General features: G+C 37.4%; 1 protein-coding gene across 6 annotated transcripts; it reads left to right on the forward strand.

Annotated features, from left to right (window-relative positions):
* The first annotated feature begins 1,773 nt into the window (after positions 1 to 1,773).
* LOC111873059 (mesoderm induction early response protein 1) lies at positions 1,774 to 16,713 on the forward strand. 6 transcript variants are annotated; one of them, XM_033754936.1, is made up of 5 exons: positions 2,386 to 2,440; positions 4,121 to 4,303; positions 5,588 to 6,358; positions 8,051 to 8,172; positions 12,741 to 16,713. In XM_033754936.1, exons 4-5 carry the CDS (start codon positions 8,157 to 8,159, stop codon positions 14,207 to 14,209), a joined length of 1,485 nt encoding a protein of 494 aa, XP_033610827.1. In that variant the 5' UTR covers positions 2,386 to 2,440; positions 4,121 to 4,303; positions 5,588 to 6,358; positions 8,051 to 8,156; the 3' UTR covers positions 14,210 to 16,713. The 6 variants fall into 6 exon arrangements, with proteins under 6 accessions (XP_023723209.1, XP_033610825.1, XP_023723210.1 ...); XM_033754937.1 differs by lacking the exon at positions 4,121 to 4,303 and having other exon boundaries at positions 2,381 to 2,440; XM_033754935.1 differs by lacking the exon at positions 5,588 to 6,358.
* Positions 16,714 to 19,911: the final 3,198 nt, after the last annotated feature.

Below are 19,911 nucleotides of genomic sequence, written 5' to 3' on the forward strand. Positions count from 1 at the left end.
GTAAGAAAAAGGTAAAGTTCTTCCTGTACTTAATTAAACATTATGGCATGAAGATGTATGGAGAAGTGCAAAAGGGTCATTCTAGCTGCCTTCTTCATTGCATATCTTGTATGTTTCCATGGTTAAGTCATTACCTCTAAATTTCCATATCTATCAAGCAGTTAAGAGAAAGTAAATTGAAGACACCTGTGACAGAACAATGTGAAACTGAGATTCCAAAAACTTCAATGAAATCCACAGGATTTACTGATGAAGCATGAAGAACAGTGGGAATGATTATGTAGTCATTAGTTTGACTCCATGATTTTGACACTTTTACAAACTTCAAATCATGTGTAGAAAATGACTGTCAGACCTACACATATGGATTTCTTCCATTTTATAGGACAACAGTTGTGTGAATCTGCAATACTTGTTGGGTTTTACACATGTGAAAACTGACAAAGAATAACAGGATAACTTGTCAGATTGTGAGCTAAGCGATTTGTTTTAGACTTATTAGGATAACATACATTACCTTCTTAGCTTCAATAAATTAAATTATTGTGGAGTGGTTGCGAGAAATGCTGCCTTCTAGCCAGAACCAAACTGAATAGCGCATTTTGGACTACATATGTTACATCATTATTGTCAATCCCATGTCATGAATTTTGGGCAAAACTTATTGGCAGAATTTGATGAAAACCGAGGAAATTCACAAAGAACGTTGATATTTAGAATCACAAAACATTGTGGGCATTGAAACAGAGCTTGATTGTGGACACTGATGTTTAAATCTTTATTTTCAGTGTTCATTGTTTCTATTTTTAATATACAGAAGTCAGGATGTCAGTTGGTATACCGATGAGGTACAGTCTGGATGGCCCAGGTTTAATTCCTATCAGTGGAAGATTTTTCTTGTCTCCACAGCGTCCAGACTGACTCTGGGGCCCACCCAACCTAATGTGTACAGGGGAGTAATGCAGCAAGGGCATGAAGGTGATCTACATCTAGTTCCGTGGTGAAGAACAGTGGAACTATTATGTCCACTCCCCTATGTCTTCATGGCATAGTGCTTAACTTAATAAACACAGGGACTCCATTATTTACTTAGTTTTTACTTATTTTTAATCTACATGCTGACATTTGCATATATTTGGTGAAGTGCTATCAGGTAACTCATGCAACATGAATTGGACGAAAAAGAATGCAGTCCTCTGGGATGTAGCACCGTGTAGATCTTGTGTGCACCGACGTTTCGGACGAATGTATCGCCTCTAATCTACGAGCGGATTTTTTTGCCCTGAAAATGGAGATACCTTCCTCCGAAGCGTCGGTTCACACAAGATCATGGCCCCTTCTCCCAGAAGACGACATTCTTCACAGTAACCGCTATGAAAACCACAAATCCTGCATAAATTCGACATTATGCCACTTCTCTTCTGTGATGAAAATTGTAATGTGTATCCAAATGTATGCGTTCGATGCCTCAGGAATATAAGTTTTTCTACGTTCTTCTTGCATTTTATAAAATACAATAAACTCGGCCTATCAGAGAAGTTAAATGTACAAGATTTGTGCCCTACTATCGCAAATTTCACTCAGTTCGCAGGAAAAGCACACAACGCGTAGACCACATGTACCGCGACAAGGTACAAGGCTTACCGATTGTACCTGCTCTCCCTCACGTCGACCAGTGGGGTGGTTTCCATTTAGATATATCTCTTACCATGCTCTCTGCCAAGATAATGTAAAACCTACAGTGTAGATGATACAAACCTGTGTTTAATATGGCAGTGCATCACGTGACTATCTGTTGCTTGGAACTTGTTGATGCACATTGAAAAAGTTGGTAGGTGTCAGGCAGTGATGTGTTTTGTCTTTTTCCCGTTAATAGTTCAGTGTAGTATGAGATAAAGAAGTATTATGCTGTCTAGTGAAGATGTTCTTGTATATGTGTAATTTTAAAAAAAGTTGTGCAACATTTCGGTTTCTTCTTACAATATGACCCGAACAAAATTTGGAAGGCGGTGTAGTGATCAAACAGGTTTCTAAGACTAGGTGCCTAAACGTGAAATCTCATTGTGTCTAAGGTAATTAGTCATATATAACTAATGAAGACTGTAAGGTATTTGTTTGTACAGCTGTTTATGTTAATGGCATTATTTACTCAACCATTTGTACGAAAATATATCCTCTTCATCTGTAGAGATGCGGACTCTAACCTAACTTCAAAGTACTATAAGATTTTTGTTGTATTTTGTGTATGTAGGTTATAGAGAGCTGTTCTGTAGGTTTTATTTGTTATGAAGAATTTATCGTGTTTTTTCAGATGCTTAGGAGATACTATTTTCACCCATTGCAGCGACTGATTGTATCAACCAGATGACCGAGTTACAGCATTTTCAGAAGTTACATAAACTTAAATCTTCACATTGTTTGTTGCCGCCACCTCCAGCTGGTGAATATGAATTTTATGTTTATTCCTAACAATATTTTGTTGTGTATCATAATAGTGTAATTCAGACTAAACAGTATTGTGAATCTGGTTGCTACTAATTTCAAAAGCATAATTTTCCAAGGCATATTTTGACAGGTTGGGTATTTTGTATTATAGGTAATAAATGAATGATTGGAAGTCTCTATTTAATCACTGAGTTAATAATTGGAAAGCTATTTAAAATATAACATGTCTGGTACGACTGTTATGTTTGTTGTAAAACTTTTCGTTTATTTTCTGTAGTTTTTATTTCTTGATCCACACACTTCCACTTTTACATCCAGTAATATCATCTTGTATACGCACTAGCGTGCACGTGCGCATACGAAAAACCAACTTACCACCACATTGCCTGGAACCGTACTGGGACAGCCATGTGGTCAGAATGTACGACATGCGTATATAAGTATTGCCAACATATACACCAGAAACAACATGCGTATATTAGTATTACCAACATTCCCCCGTAATCATAGCATGTAAATTAAATAATAATAACCAAAAATATTATCGTACAATCACATGGGCACATAAATTCAATTTATACAATCAAAAGGTTTCATGCCCAATGCATCTAGCAAATATTCATGCTTCACTTTAGGTAAACTCTTTGTCATTATATCGGCCTTCATAATTTCTGTAGGCACATATTCCAGATCAATCAATCCATTCTGTACTACCTCTCTTACNATGTAAGAACCTAGTGCAGCTTGTCATATATTGCATATATTGTTGTAAAGAAAATTAGGTGTTTATGATTAATTTTTATGTGTGTTTATTGATGATCACTTTTAGATATATATACTTATAATATGTATAATATTATATTTCAGCATGATGTTGCATTAATATCTCAGTTATTCACTCACTTCCTTCCATAATGCAAATGCAACGTTTTATTTTAAAATGTAATTTACAATCACATTTAAAATTCATAAATATCATTAAACGCACATTCTCTGTTTATTTGTTGCAACATGTTTTGACCTCACAAGGCCATCATCATTATCTTATTATCATTATCATTATTATCTTTCCATACTATTATATCATTGTGTTATATATTGTATTATTATTATTATTACTATTATTATTATTACTTATTGTATTGTAAAGTATTTGACTTGTCCTATATCATGTACAATGATCCATGGATATGATATGAAATCAGGCAGCCACTAACTGATCAAAATCACTACACTGTGTGGGCTCACAAGTCAGTATATTTACAAGCTATGTTGCATCCTTTGTAGAAGGCACGCACCTGACCTAGGAAAACTACGTACAAAGGAACACAGTGTCAACACTTCAACACTAAAAGAGCATGAGGAAAGTATGGACGTACATTCTTGAACATGACAGCATGCAGTGTAGCATGTAAATATATTTATGTGAGAGTCCATGCAGTGCTGTGATTTCAGTCAGTATACATTTGCCTGATGATGGCCTTATGACGCTGAAACAGTTGCAACAAATAAACATAAAATGTAATTTGAATGACATTTATGAATTTTATATGTGATTGTAAATGACATTATGAAATAAAATATTGAGTTTGCATTATAGACAAGTGATTGAGTGTTATCATATGCAGTTTATGAGGAATATTATTGTATAAATGATAAAATTTCCTTTCTTCAGAGTGAATGTTGTGAGATATAAAAGATTCTGCTCTGTATTACTGGCCTTGGGAACAAGCAGAGAATGTTGTCAACTAGATGTGATAACAATTTCTGCCATCTGTCAGAGTTTATAGATAAGTACCAGTTTCTGTAGCTGAATTGAAAGTACCACAAAGAAAGCCAGCAAAATAATAACTGTAGGGTTAGTTTCAACTAAAATAACATGCTTTTTCATTATTCATTGCCTACCACTTCACACAGCCCTTTCATTCAACATTTGTCCTCTCCAGTGCCATATAGATCTTTTCCTTTTAGTGTTTGTTTTAAATCTATATTTCTGGATAATGATAATAAGGAGCTTCATAACTTGTAATATTTTCTGTACGTGAGTTGCAGTTCAGATATTTTGAAATTATGTCAGTTTTATACTCTGTAAGCAAAATGGAATGCCAAATTTCTGTGTTTCAGAACACTATATGAACTGTAATATGTATATATGAACATCTGATAACTTACACTATGCTTAGTGGTTACAAATCTGCTTCGCAGTTGGAGGTCCAAGTTTCATTTTCAGATGTAAGCTGGCATAACGTGTTCATGGTTTCACTCAGATTCTTCATGCTTTAAATACCTGTGTACTTGCTGTCAATGTCATTGCCGCCATCAGTATCTGTGTAGGAGTAAGCGTACTTTCCTGTCAGGCAACCCTCAGTATGTAATTGGTCAAGCCATCCTCTATTTGAATGTCTGGGATCTTCTTTCCCATTGGTTTATATGCAGTGGTTGCTTTGGTATTTAGTTTGTTTTCATAGTTACATACCGCTCTTCAGTTTCATAGGTATTTGGTGGAACATTTAATATATCTTTGTTTTCTTTTTCTTGTCGCGGGTTCAAATACCGATGAGGTCATTGGATTTTTTCAAATGACCTAATCCTTCTGGCCGCACTGTGGCCCTGGGGTTCACTCAGCCTCTAACAGAAATGAGTACCAGGAATTAAATAAATAATTTTCTTAGGGAGTAAAGCACGGCTGGCGCATAAGGCTGACAACCTTACCGCGATCTTTGCGCCAATTGTCTAGATAATGTGGGACCCTCAACATCTCACAACCTTATGGGCCTATTACAGGGATAGCTTTACTTACTTTTTTTACTTTACTTTTTTCTTTTTCTTGTATGTATTTTGATAATGGTCAGATTTGCAATACCCTGGCCTCAGAGGTGTATTTCAAAATTCTTTTGTTGTAATGCCCATTTTTGTTTTATACATTTCTAATTCATTTTAAAGCTTGAATTATCATTACAAAACTGTTACGTTATCCATTTATCTAGTATAAAGAGTGGTGGTCCATAAAGCATAGAATTTCTGAGCAGTTAATCAAAACCACTGGTTTGAGAAGTGAATACATTTGTTAACTATTCATGACAGAACAGTTCTGCACAAAACAAATATTTATTATTTAGTTCTATTTGTCTTGGACACACAGGGATGTCTGTCGTCTTGTTAGCAGCAACCATCTGCAAAGGCATGTAGTGAGTCCACAAGATGATATGGGAAGTGCAAACAAAAGCTGAAGCTGTGACTCTTGACTGACATATACCTGGAATCCATTGAAGAAATATATGGTCACGTGAATGGTGTAAAGTGTGTAGCTTGTAGAATATACGGTATATAGATTTTGTCTTTTCATACAGGGTTTGGAAAGCCAAACTATACCCATGAATGAAGAAAAACAAATAATATCATCACTTCTCATTTAAAATAATTTTATGTGTTATGATTTTTTTTTTTGTATTTAAAGATTTGAGAAATATTTGGACGTAAGAGAGAGGAAGTAATAAGAGGCTTGAGAAAACTGTGTAATGAGGAGCTTCATAATTTGTACTCTGTGGCAAACAGTAGGATGATCATGTAGAGGAAGGTGAAATGGTTGGAAAACCAAAAGGAATGAGACCTCATGGATTGGAGAGAAGAGAAGTTAATACAAAATTTTCATTGGAAATCTCCAAAGGAATGAGACTTCTTGGAGGACCTAGTCCTAGCTGGGATGTTAATATTAATTCAGATCATGAAGAACTGGAGTTGAGAGAGTGTGGGTTCAAATCATTTGGCCCAGAATAATAACCAGTTGTATGCAGTTGTGAACACAGTAATGGACCTTCAGATTCCATAAAATGCAGGGCATTTCTTGATCAACTGAATGACTCTTAGCTGCTCAAGAAGGATTCTCCACCATAGAGTTACAGATTTTAACCAGGTATCTGCTGAGTAACTTCCAAGGCTACTGTGTTATGTCACTCTTTCTTTAATAGACTGAGAGAACAAACTACTAAGACCAGTTGAATAAAGAATGCTTAATTAATTGAGATTTTAATCTGCAGAATGTGTAGTGCACATGGCTGAAAGAAATTATAATATTGTCACATATAGGAGTGACTATTAGGTGGTGTTGGGATTGGATGTTTGGATTTGTTACACTTGTACACTCAACTCATTACAAGTAATACAGCATTACCACTAATCTCCACACTTTACAGTTCACTGCTGCAAACACTAGTGTCCTCAGTCTAGTACAGTCTCCACTATCCGTTTTGTGGCAACAGATTTTAACACGGGAACTGTAACAGTCTCACTGAATCACACTTTAAATATCAGGGTACTACAGCACACATGCAGTCTTCTCTTCACAGCCAGACTTTCAACTCAACTGAACTGCACCCAGTAAACATGATGCCTCAATTTGATTCCATCTATCAAATTCTCTGCTCCAAAGCTCACATCCTGACAGGCTGGCATCTCTAAACTCAACTGCTTGTACGATCTTATTTGTCTCCTTTATAACCCCTCGACATGGACCTTGCAGAAAACACAGCTCTTCTACTGTTGCATATATTTGTTTCCATGGAAACATTTTTACTGTTTTTCCATGGCAGTGGCTGTACGTGTTACATCTTGTTTCATACAGTTCCATTATCGTTGCATGTGGGCATTACCCAGCAACAGCTGTTTCTCGGGCTCCACAGTTCTTGCTTTGAGCAAATATGCCACAATATTATGGTGCTTAAGGTTTGGCCACACAGAGCGCTGCATACACAATGCGCGCTACATATGCTATGTTCGCTATATGAACAGAAAAATATATCCCTTTATTGCCAATGTGACTGGCCCCACAGACTTCCATACGTTACATACGCTATGTTCCCTATGTTAGCTGCATCGCAGAGTGTACACAGCATACATAGCATATGTAGCGAACATAGCGTAGCGCTCTGTGTGGCTGAACCATTATTGACATAGGAGTGGTTGCTGTCCAGCTGTCCATAACCATTTGTGCTTCTGAGATATGTTCTTTGTTCACTCATTGCTTCTCAATATCACAGCACTCAACTACATTTGACTGCTGTACCCTGCATTGCACTGAAAACTGAAAAACTTGGCCGTCCGCTGCCTAGTCCCTTTTGTAGGCACATAACCCACAAGGAAGACCCTAGAACATTCACAAGTGACTCTCGTCTCTCTAGTAAGCCAGTCAGTTTCCCAGACATTTCAGGTGGATCAAGTGATGTGTGCACAGGCCAGGCATTGCAGCCCCTTCTGGTTTCTCAGTGGAGAAGGAAGTCTAGCTGTGTCAATAGTTTGAGAGTCATGAGCAGGCCAGGCAACACTCGATGTCTCACTGCATTCAGTTCCACTGACAGTATAAACTTTTATGACAGTAGAATATGAGTATGAGGATGCGAATTGGATACAGCTGTTTTAGGATACAATCTTTTGGTTGGTTTTTATGGTGACAGTATGAACATTTGGATTCCATAATGACAGGAAGTTCTTGAACAGGCAAATGACTTGGTTGATTGAGGAGTACAGTGTACCATGGGGAAAGTTAGTTTGTTAGTAATTAAAACAGTGACTGTTTTTATGTTGTTAATCTGTTTTTATCATTTTACAGATGACTTCTGTAAGTTTGGACCTCCAAGTTGTGAAAAAAATATAGTGTGCTAAGAAATTTGTCAGTCCTGATACTACTTGAAGGCAGTTGACAATGCAGGACATGGATGCAAGACATGGGATGTAAGTCATGCTCATGAGCGTAGAATCGTGCTTCCAACCAGTCGTGACATAGTATTACTCAGTTAAGCATTTTTAATCAAAATTTAGAGAGTAAGGATTCATGTTGTTTTCCATTGTGTACATATTGTAACATTGGCATTAAATATTCTTATGTTTTTTATTTTGCCTCCTGTACAGATTGGATATTACCAATGTTACGTGTTGTGTAATTAAAGACAAATGTATACACTGCTTGGCATTTGATTTCACGTTAGTAGGTACTCTATTAATTTATTAAATGGAAACATGCAAAATTCTTATCATTCCCAGAAGCAGTTTTTAACCTCTCTTTGTGTAGCTCTTTTTATTGTATTTGCCATATATGATATTTGATATCTCATGGAGGAGTCTAGCGTATATAATTGCACTATATCTTCCAGGCCCCAGTCCTTTATATCATCTCTGTTTCTTGTATTGACCACCCATTTTCAGCTGTTTCTGCCATTAAGACTGACAGAATATTTCACAGTGAAAGTGGTCATAGGTGTCTTCATAGCTGAAACTAAAATCTGTGCAGCTGTAAGGCAGAGAAGTAGATAAGATTAAATTGCATCTCACACAGAGAAAAACTGAGAATTATTGATGTTATTAAGGTTCCATGAGAAAATAGTTTACTCGTATATATCTGCACAGTATTGCCCAGTTTCTTCATTAATCCATGTTATATATTCATAGGATGAAACTTTATCCCGCATTCATTCTAAATGAGATGTCTGAAATGTTTGTTGCATTTCAGTTTTATAACTGTACAGTCAGATGTCTATATAGTAAAATCCAAAGTACTTAAATGTAAAGTTGTCCCTGTGCTTAGGTAATTAAGCACTAATCCCAAGAAGATGTATGGGGAACAGAAGTATAGCTCCACGATCCTTGACCTCAGTACTAGATGAAGGTGAGTGGTCATCTTCATGCTCCAGTCACTTCAATACTGGGAAAAGAGTCCCCGGTACCCATTGTGCAGGAGCCTGCGTGGGCACCGGAGTCGGTCTGGACGTTATGGAGAAGAGAAAAATCTCTTGCCCTTACAGGGGATTGAATCCTGGCCGTCCAACCCATAGCCTGTTGCAGTACCAACTGAGCAATCTGGTTCCTTCTGTATTTTACACGTAGTACTATTCTTTGGCAGTTTTTTATCGAGAATATGTTTTGTACATTAAATATTGAAGCCAGCCAATATTTTGTGCCAGGTTCTCAACTTATATTTGTGTATTTTGTTCTCTAATTATTCTAACTTCTGTGTTTTGTCTGAAAATGATTCAGAAAACTGGACTTATAATCAGAAATGGAGTAGTTAAAAGTCACCTCCAGTACTTTGGAATCAGACTTGACTGATGTAAATTAATGTGATCTGGGATGCTTCCTGTAGGAAATACTTTATCTCATGTTTCCATCATCTTGTGACAAGGCCCTAAATTTTCACTCAGCACAGTGTTTAATTTCCATGGATATAAATGGTTTTTATGTCTCTCCAAAGAATTGTGTTGTGCTTCAGTAGCAGCTCTCCATGATGGGAAAAGTGCTTTGTCTGTAGCAGGACTGGTTGGTTATTATTGACCTGAATTTTTACTAAGGCAATATTTTTTTATATTTTGTATGCACAAACTATATATAAATTATGTTTAGGAATTAATCAGTGTATGCATTTATTTATAAACATTGAGGTTCTTGATTGTTAATGTAAGCATTGATTGGTTGGCAGTGTGGACCATAATGATTGACAGCCTTTCATGGTTTGCATCTTATGACCTGCATTTGAATTTTTAATTACACATAAATCTTATAAGTTTCTGCAACATTCGTTGTCTTTCTGTTGTTCTCCAAACAGTAATTAATCTTTCCTATGCAGTTTATGAATGATATTGCATTTAACATTGTGTTAGTTTGTTTTTACTCTTGTTGGAAGTGAGGGTACTATAGTCAGAAAGTTGAATTCTTTCCAACTCTTTTTTTTTTTTTTTGCAGAATCCACTGAATCCTAGGTACAAATTTTGGTGATACGTATTTTTTTAATATGATTTTACATACCCACTTTTGAATTTATCCATTACATCCCTAGGTCTTTGGGCATATTCTTGATGACTGTAATTGTCATATGACTGACCATCATGATTTAAGATAATTAATACCTATATATTAGGAATTACAATAGCTACAGGCTGGATGACCTGGGTTCGATTCCCAGCAGTGCAGAACTTTTTCTCTTCTTCACAGCATCCAAACCGACTCTGGGGCCCACCCAGCTTCCAGTCCAGTGGGTACCAGGACTCATTCCCTGGGGGTAAAGCAGCAGGGCCATGATGCTGACCACTCACCTCCATCTGTTGCTGAAGTCAAGAATTTTGTTGCTGTATTTCCACTCCCCCACAGGTCTTCATGGCATAGTGCCTAACGAATGAAGCACCGAACTTTAAACTTTTAATACATATTTTCTGATTGTGATGCAGTAGCACTGGGAGGATAAAGAATTTCTCTTGTTTAAGACATGTGTGTCAGGTGAATCATGGAGGTACATAAGATGGTGTCTCTATTAACATTAATACCAGAATGGATGTGGAAGTATCATTTGTTGTCCTGTGTGTGTGATCTTAATATGTAAATTATCAATTGTAACTTTGTGGGTGAATAGGCATTGGGCTTACACAGTGCTCTGTTCTCTTCTTTCTTTTTTATAGCAGCATTTGCATGAAATGAAGTTAATGTGGTAGTGAGTTATCATTGGCGTGGATCTGCAAGGAATTTGTTTTTAGTTGAAATCCATTATTGAAGATATTTTGTGATAATGTGCTTTTTGTAAATTTAGGTGATGTAATATATATGTAAGGTCATCATAATAGCCTGTATCATTACTGTGCAGCATTACCAAAACTAGTTTTAAGAAGGCTATGAGTTTTCACTGTTTCCAGGTACTTTGCTGTGTGGCATTTATGGTTATGTTTCACCATCTAAGGTAGTGGTTACTTGAAAGGCCAAGAATGAATTGCACATTAGGAAAATAGGTTATTTGAACGTGGAATGTGTTAATGTGGCTCAGTGTTGTGCCCAGTGGGTTTAATTTCCAGCGTTCCAAAGTTGATCTTTTAATGCTGTGACAGGATTTAGTAACTGTAGACGGTGTTTTGATTGGTGATGGGATTTATTGGACTCTAACACAAAACTTGTGACTGCACTTTACAAATCACTTTCACACATAGACTAGTGTTTTCAGTCTGTTACAGTCTCCACTAGCTGTTGTTTGGCAGCGTCTTCCAACAGTGGACAATCCCCTTCCTCTGAGTTCCCGAACTGTCCCCGGCCTCAGCTCCAAATTCTCACAGCAACAGCTCACAGTGACTGAACCTCAGCAGTCCTCAAATTGACTGCTCAACTGACTCAGTTTGAATGCATTCTAAAATAAGACAAGCAGCACGACACACAACAGTAGAGAATACAGTCCACCAACCAAAACACACATGCTGTTGGGAATTGTGGACTCAGCGCGACATGATAACGCATGTGTTGAGTCCACGATTCCCAACATCCTCCCCACCCTGGTCAATCCAAAGGAAAGACCAGCTGCATTTATATATTAACAACAGAAGACAGCAGCAGTCTTTTAAAATGAATAAGTTCTATAGAATATGTAGTGTTGCACATGAGACTGTAAGAAACTAATTGACACTGATTTAAGACGTGTGTTTATAAAATGCAGAACAGTAAGATTAGCTGTGTATTGTGAAGCAACAAATCCCATACCTCAAACAATTGACAGTGTAAAACGTAATCACCTATATATAACCCAGCCACTGCAGTGACGAATGATCTGGTTGACAGGAGTTTGATTCCTGACAGGAACATGGGTTGTTTAGCCTCTTTTTCAAATAGAAACTGGGATCAGTGTTCTTGGTGGTCACATGGCTAGAATGTAAGCTGACCACTGACCTTCATCTGGTGCTGATGCTAGGAGTGCATGACACTGTACCTTCACTTCTCCTCCATCCTTTTCATGATGTAGTTCATATTAATTTAGTACATAATTTACTGGTAGATTGAGTACTGTAGGCAACATGTAAATTGAGTTCAGTTTTGGGTATTTAAGAGGAGAGGAGTAAAGTTTGTCGGGATTCTGTGTGCATGTGCTGTTCTGTTCTGCTACCTGAAACAGAAGCACGCAAGACCAACAATAATTCTTCTGGCTGTACTGAATCAGCTAGGCTCAGGGTCAGTATATCTTGTGGGTTCACGCGCTTCATACCTTACTGAGATGCCTTACACAGCAAAAAGCAGGAAATTCTCAGGAAAATTGACAAAGAGAGTACGATGTTCCATTCCGCCAACTCAGTATACCCCTCATTTCTCATCTGATGCTACTAGAATTTTTTTACTTGATGTAGCCTCGTCAAATAAATTATGGAACAGACAGTTCTGTAATTATGTTTCAGACTTTGATTTTAAAGTAGTTGCACTGTCATGACATTTGTTTGTTGCAAAGTGTGATACTCCCTGAGCAGTTAAAGAGTGTATGTAATTTGAAAGTTTATATTTTGTTTCAGGGGCTGGGGTGGCCAGCTGCCACAGCACAGTGGATAAGGAATTTGATCCTCCGGTGGAGATGATGGTGAATGATTTTGATGATGAAAGAACATTGGATGAAGAAGAAGCATTGGAAGGATCAGAAGACCCTCAAATTGAACTGTCTAATCTGCAGAGAGAAGGTGATATGCCATTAGAGGAGTTGTTAGCCATGTACGGATACGGAGACCCTTCAGCTGAGAATTTACAGTCAAGTAGTTCAGAGACATCAAATCAAGAGATGGCGCTTGAGAATGATGACATTGGTCGGGACATGTTGGATGAAGAGTGTGATGAGAAAAGTGGACAAACAGATTTGCAGCAGTTGTACATCAACCTGCCTGAGAAGGAAGCCGAAGAGAACGCTGGCACATCAAGGCTGCTCCGACTCTCACGGCCACAGAGTGAGGAAGAAGAGGAGGACTACGACTACAGTCCAGATGAGGAGGAGTGGAGAAAAACAATCATGGTAGGAAGTGATTATCAGGCAGGAATTCCTGAAGGTCTTTGTAAATATGATGATGCCCTGCCTTATGAAAATGAAGATAAGTTATTGTGGAACCCAAGTCCTCTGTCGGAAAAGGACGTGGAGGACTTTCTCGTGAAAGCGCAGGAACCACTTGTGAACAATGCCCAGGGGGTAAGTGCTATACCTACTGGGGCTCACACGAGAGATGATGAACAGGCCCTCTACTTGTTACTTCAGTGCGGTTATAATATTGAAGAAGCCTTAAGAAGGCGTCGTATGAATGTTGTGCCTCCAACTGACACCATGAGCCTGTGGTCTGAGGAAGAATGCAGAAATTTTGAGAATGGCCTTCGCAATTATGGTAAAGATTTTCACCTTATCCATCAAAACAAGGTGAGAACACGATCAGTTGGTGAGTTGGTTCAATTCTACTACCTATGGAAGAAAACAGAGAGGCATGACATATTCGCCAACAAGGCACGATTAGAGAAGAAGAAGTACACTCTACATCCAGGGATCACAGATTATATGGATAGGTTCCTAGAGGAGCAAGAAAGTGGGGCTGTTACTCATAGAGATAGGAGTTCTTCCCCTAACATCCATTGCCTTATTTATGGGGATCCGAAACGTCACAGAGTGCAAGATAATGCCACAGGAGAGACAGGGAATCACCCATCATCCATGTCCTATACTGGAGATCCACTAAGTGATTTGGCTAATCATCTGGATAAAGAGAGTTTAGAGTCACTAGTGAATTTGGCAGCAACCGCAGCAGGAGGAATAGAGAGTGGAAATGTGGAACCAAGGGGTGACTCTGAGGATGGTAGCTCAGCGTCAGGTGCCGCCACTAACACACAGTCAGGTAGTTCCACCTTGAACAGCGTGGAGATGGCATTCTCCAGTACAACTGTCACTGCTCCTTCCAGTATGCTTACATCCTCAGACACTTCGGCCCATGCCGCAGAGTCTGTTGCACAGTAACAGGTGCACTTTTTTAAGATGCAATAATTTGAGTGTGGTGTGCAACGAGAATTTCAGTTCCTTATTTCTTCACCTCTGGAATGGGGTGCATGCATATTTTCACCATTAATAAATCCGGTATAAATAGAAGACTACAGAAAGGTTTAATTTTTTACGCCATATCATAGTGAAGCCCGTGGTATTAAATGTGCAAGTGGCTGCGAAAGGATTGATAATAATAGTTCTCATCATTTGATTTCCTTGCAAGAAGTAAGAGTGTTTGCTAACATAGCAGTCTGAACTAAACCGAGGCTGCAAGCCAAAACAGGTGTTAAAATTGTGTTTATTGACTGCAGTGGATTATCGTGACGATGAAGCTGAGGTGGAGAAGTGGAAAAGAACAATGGGAGTTATGAACTGAAGTATCATATCATACAAGATTGTACTGCAGAATATATATGTCACTTTGATAAAACAGTATTTTTATTTAAATGAAAATTGCTACAAATCAGAAGCAATTACATGTGTAGTAGTGCATATTGTTCTAAAAAATATTTTATAATAATATTTTTTAAGTCAAAGAGTTTTCAAAATAGGTGTGAGAAAGGTAACATTGGTTCTTTGGCTTTTTCTTAATTTTGTTGCTTATAAACTTGTATAGATAACACAGCTTGCCCCATGTGTAATATAATTTGATTTTACAGAAATTTGGGCAGTATTTTGATCTTAATACGTCCTCAGGGCACATCTGAATATTTAAGATATCTTCTGTGTAACATTTGGTTTTGTCTCTTATTATAGTTCTTGGTGAATTAAGAGAACCTTCCTTCAGTAATTTCAAGTGAAATTGTGTCTAATAACTGGAAATACTGTGTTCTTAAATAATTTCTTGCAACATTAAATTTCTTATTTGTGCAAAACTTATTTCATTCCAATAATGTGAGGTAATTCAGTGCTTTTATACCAATTCTTATTGGTAACCCACCTTTCCAGGGAATAGAAGTTGACTAATTAATGCTTGCAACCTCTTTGTTGGGCATAATAAGCTTAGTTATATGTACTTACATTTTGAAGGAACATACAGCTTTCATCTTCAGGGTTGAAGTTTGTAGGTTCAGGAACACACCCCTGCCCCCCATCAGGTAATTAATGATGCTTTCGGTATTGAAACTTATAGCATTGAATGGTAAGATGGTAGGTGAGTAAGGAACTGGAAAGGGGTTTGTTAGTCATGACATTAATGAGGAAATATCTGTGCTCAGAAAGCCTGAGGAGAAGCCCAAAGCAGCCAGGGTAGCTGGTGTCCCAGCTGAGATTCAAACTGTGCACTTCCCACATACAAGTCTATAGAGTAACCTCAAGACCAGCCTGTTAGTGATTTGGCTCTAAAGGCAAGTTACAAGGAGGGTGGTCAAGTAATGCAAGAAATGTAAAGAAGAAGGAAATCTGGCCCTAGTGAAAGAATGGCCCATACCAGGGATCCATTGTGCTTTTAGGAGAAAAGTAGAGTTGTGTGAAGAGTACAGAAATGATATGACAAAGGAAGACTGGCTCTTTATCGTCATGGAAGCCTCGTATTCATTTCCTGAAGGAAAGGAAAGAGTTCCTCTTCAAGCATGAACCAGTTTCTTTCTGCTGAATGACACTGCTATACCTGGTTCCCCTATGGGAGAGAAAAGCTGTTTCCTGACTTCCCACTTCTCATTTTCCCAAGCCCTGAAAATATTTTTCCCCCTATTCTCAAGTGTAGATTTCTGCCTGTGAGGAAAACTTCTAGTAGACTTGAATAGGTCTGTTTTTTATACATTCTTTGTGCATCTTCACGTTCCTCAGAAAACAGCATTGGATCCCTGGTAAGATCTGTTCTCTCTTTATTCTGTTCCCCTCTTTGATGGTAAACCGGTGTGCCCCATGTAAGGGGTTTTTATTTTGTCCATTTCATCCCATTATCTAGGACAATTTTATTGTTTTACGCCCTCTCCTTGTAATCCGGTTGCGTGACAGCCTACTCCTGAACATACACACTTTATTCCTGTTAGTGGAGGCCACTTGCTCCTTTGAGGTTCCAGGATCTGCCCACAGAACTACATGTTACAACCCAGACAACAACCTGAAGCTTAAGTATTTTATGATTTTATAACATCCTTCTTTCATCCCTCACCTAGGTCACTGCTGCAGTTCATATTTCATATTACATAATAGGGCTTCTCTGTTGTTCACAGTTTCAGTCTTGACGAGTAACCTATTGTAAGAACGAAAGAGAAGTCCTGCCTTATGGGAGCTCCCAGCTAAAATGTGGATTCCTTTTTGCACTTTTGCCAGTTGAAAAGAGATCATTACGAGTATGGTTATACAGAAACAGTGTTTAAATATAATTTATTGATAGAATATCTTTAAATACCTTAAATTTACAACTTTATTTAATATGTACATAACTCTTCAAGGGGCACGCAGTGGTGTAGTTGGTTGAGGCACTATGCTACAAGCCAGAAGATTGTGGGTTTGAATCCCAATGAGGTGGATTTTTTCAATCGCCCTGATCCTCCCAGCCACACTATGACCCTGGGGTCGACTCAGCCTCTAACAGAAATGAGTACCAGGAATATTCCTGGGGGTTAAACGATGGCCGGTGCACAAGGCTGACAACCTTACCACCATCTGTGAGCCGATTGTCTAGAGAAAATGTGGGAGCCTCAATGTCTCACAACCCTATGGGCCTTTAAAGCCTGTTATATGCATAGCTTTACCTTTTTTTTTTATAGCTTTTACATAACGAATCTTCAGAATTTATCTCACACTGAAGAATTTGCTCTAAATGAATATCTAGAATGGTGCTGTCACAGTTGTGTTCAGTGATCCCCTTTACCCAGACTGGACTCCATCTCCACTGGAGTGGCCACCTTCCATACACTATGCCTATATAACGTGACTGCATCCTCAATCTGTTCTCATGCACCCTGAAAGATGAAAGAATGTTCTTCATAAACACTGATGTTCGCTTACAATACTGTACAGTATCACCATGTTCAGGACCACAATCCAAACACTCACTGCCAAGGAAACCTGAAGACTTTCAGCCAGACATGGTTCTAAGTAACTGTTTCCATCCCGTATAATTTACGCTTCATCACCACCATATTCTCACAATACTACACTCTGAAACCAAATCTGTGTATAATAATATTGAGTGAACCTCTGATTTGGAGGTTAGTTTCACCATCTTCAGGATATGTATTGTCTGTACTTGGCAGTCACTCCATGTTCATGCTGCTGATGAAAGCAGAGCTAATCTCTGAAATACCATATTTTTACTCTTCAATGATGGAGCCAATTGCTTGAGAGGGTGTTTTCACAGACTTGAGCTCTTTGAACACTTGCAGGCTTCAGAACTTGTGGCTAGCTTTCAATTACTTAATAAAAGCTATGTTCAGTTGTATTGCTCTGTGATTGATAAATTATACACATTTTTAAATGTTGATGAAACTAAATGCTGTATTTTCATTAACATGATGGAACACAGAAATGGGATAGGACCATACATAAATGTGCATTGATATGAAAGTGGCTGTAGTGTGGTGCAATATATATATTGTCTTTTCACATAGACTCCATTTTGAATGAATGTAGGTACAATTTGGATGCAGAGCTTGTATGTCAGACCTTGGAGTACTGTTGCCTGTCATAATGTTATTTTGTAAACTCTTTGATGAAATAATTGCCCTGTATGTATATAGTAGATAGGGGGATGGGCTTGATAATTAAATTATGTATCAGTTTTCAGATTTGAAGAATTCTAGGAAGCTTTGTCCAAAATGATGTTTCATTGAATTACATTTGTGAAGTGTACGGGAGAAAGGTATTAAGACAGTTTTAACAATCATAAAATTTGTCCAAATAAGAGATTTATTTTTTTTAATATAGAAAAGAGTGACCCAGATGGATTAGCATCTTAGTAAAGATTGTATAGTAAAAGGGAGAAAGAATTTTTATATACTAAATAGATATGAAGCAAGTTATATATCTGCATGTCTAGTGTATTGGCTCTCTATACTTTAATCTATATTTTGTAAAATGCTTTGTAGTGATTATATTTAAATAGTAAAAGATCATAATATACTTCAGACTTTAAAACATTATCAGAATAATACATAAGTAACTGGAGTGGTTTTTTTCTGTGGTTCCATAGGTCTGTGACATTAGTTAAGTACTGGTATGAGTGTATTTTCTTTAAACACTGTCCCTTGTGTGAATCATGTACCATACTACCTAGTGTTACATCTCAAATGACTACCGTCTTTGATTAAAATATCAGTAGATCAACAAAGGCATGTGGTACCTTTTCAATTTTCATTCTGGTTGTTTGGGAAGAGCTGCTTACAGACATGATTAAACTGACTGCTTTCAAAAATCTTTTTTAAAACACACACAAAAAAACAATAAAACCACCAGTAGGATGTAAGGAGCAAAAAATCAACATGGACAATGACGGGACTAAATAAGTTACAAGGAATGAAAAAAATAAGTAAGGGCTCTCTGATGACTTGAGGTTGTTATGTGTAGCTGGCTCTGAATGTATGTTTCACCTTAGATTTCATCATTATGCACCGGCTTCAACCTACAAAATGCTTGAAATCCTTCTATCGTACCCCTTGTAGATGGAACCCAGTTTGGTACACTGCAGTTTTCTGAGTTGTCCTCATATAGCTGCTGCCACAAAATTTCATAACCAGTAATCTCTTAGTGTTTTGATACCTGATTCTTTGCTTTTTTTGGTTATCCTTTTGATTTGTAGATATAATATTCAATAATTTAAAAATATATTGAGGATCAGTACTTCTCAGAAATGTTTTTTTTTTTATTTAAGAGTGAAACATAATGTCTTGAAATATTTTATGTACTCAATCGATATTTCACATACTTTTAATAATGTTCTGATCCTTTATTAATAGTATGAAGTGATATTATTCAGGTTGCTTGTAAGCCAATGAAAGCAGATAGTTCATTATATTTAATTAAGAAAATTCAGCAGTCTGGTACAAAGTTTATGGAAAGCTTCTTTACTTGAATTGGCATCATTAGCACTCTGTTAAATTAATTTTGTGTTATATGGACACTTGCAGTGTGATAAACTTACTTTCTGTTTTGTGTGTGATCGTGGTTCATTTTTAAAACACTGCTGTGGCTGTTGTAGATGTAAATTACTATTCATACATGCTTAAACATGATTAACATTATACTACTTGGACAGCTGCTGCTTTACCTTGCAGCCAAAAGTTTATTTCAAAATGTATTACAAATATTGCAGTTATATCAAGATATATCTGATGGATATGTGTTGCTATAATGTTGGTACATCTACCTCCCACATCAGTGAAACATATGAAATGCAATTTAAAACGTATTTGAGAGTATGTCGTTCCTTGAGCACGCATCCATCTGGAAGAGAACTCCTGTGTGGTCAGCAAGTTCTCTGACATGACAGGTTTATATTCCCATCCTATGTTGAGAATGGAATCTACTAATTTTCTGATAATGGCATAATGATATATCACTAACTGATAATGATGTATCCTCTAAGATGTTTTACACACAGAATAACATTTTGTACTATGGTTTCCAGATAAGATGCCAGGTTTTTCAGTGAATCCTAGGTTCATTGCCTGTTCTGTTGGCAGTTTTTCAGAACACAGATTGAAATTTTATCTCTGCAGAAAGCTAGGTTT

The sequence above is a fragment of the Cryptotermes secundus genome, unplaced genomic scaffold (assembly GCF_002891405.2).
Source record: "Cryptotermes secundus unplaced genomic scaffold, Csec_1.0 scaffold4, whole genome shotgun sequence".
Lineage (NCBI taxonomy): Eukaryota > Metazoa > Arthropoda > Insecta > Blattodea > Kalotermitidae > Cryptotermes > Cryptotermes secundus.

Excerpts from the sequence above, each read along its gene's own strand:
- LOC111873059 (XM_023867441.2), top strand. The coding sequence starts at position 2,365 with ATGACCGAGTTACAGCATTTTCAGAAGTTACATAAACTTAAATCTTCA. Across the intron at positions 2,441-12,740 it reads GTTGCCGCCACCTCCAGCTG|GGGCTGGGGTGGCCAGCTGC; the intron begins GTGAATATGAAT and ends ATTTTGTTTCAG.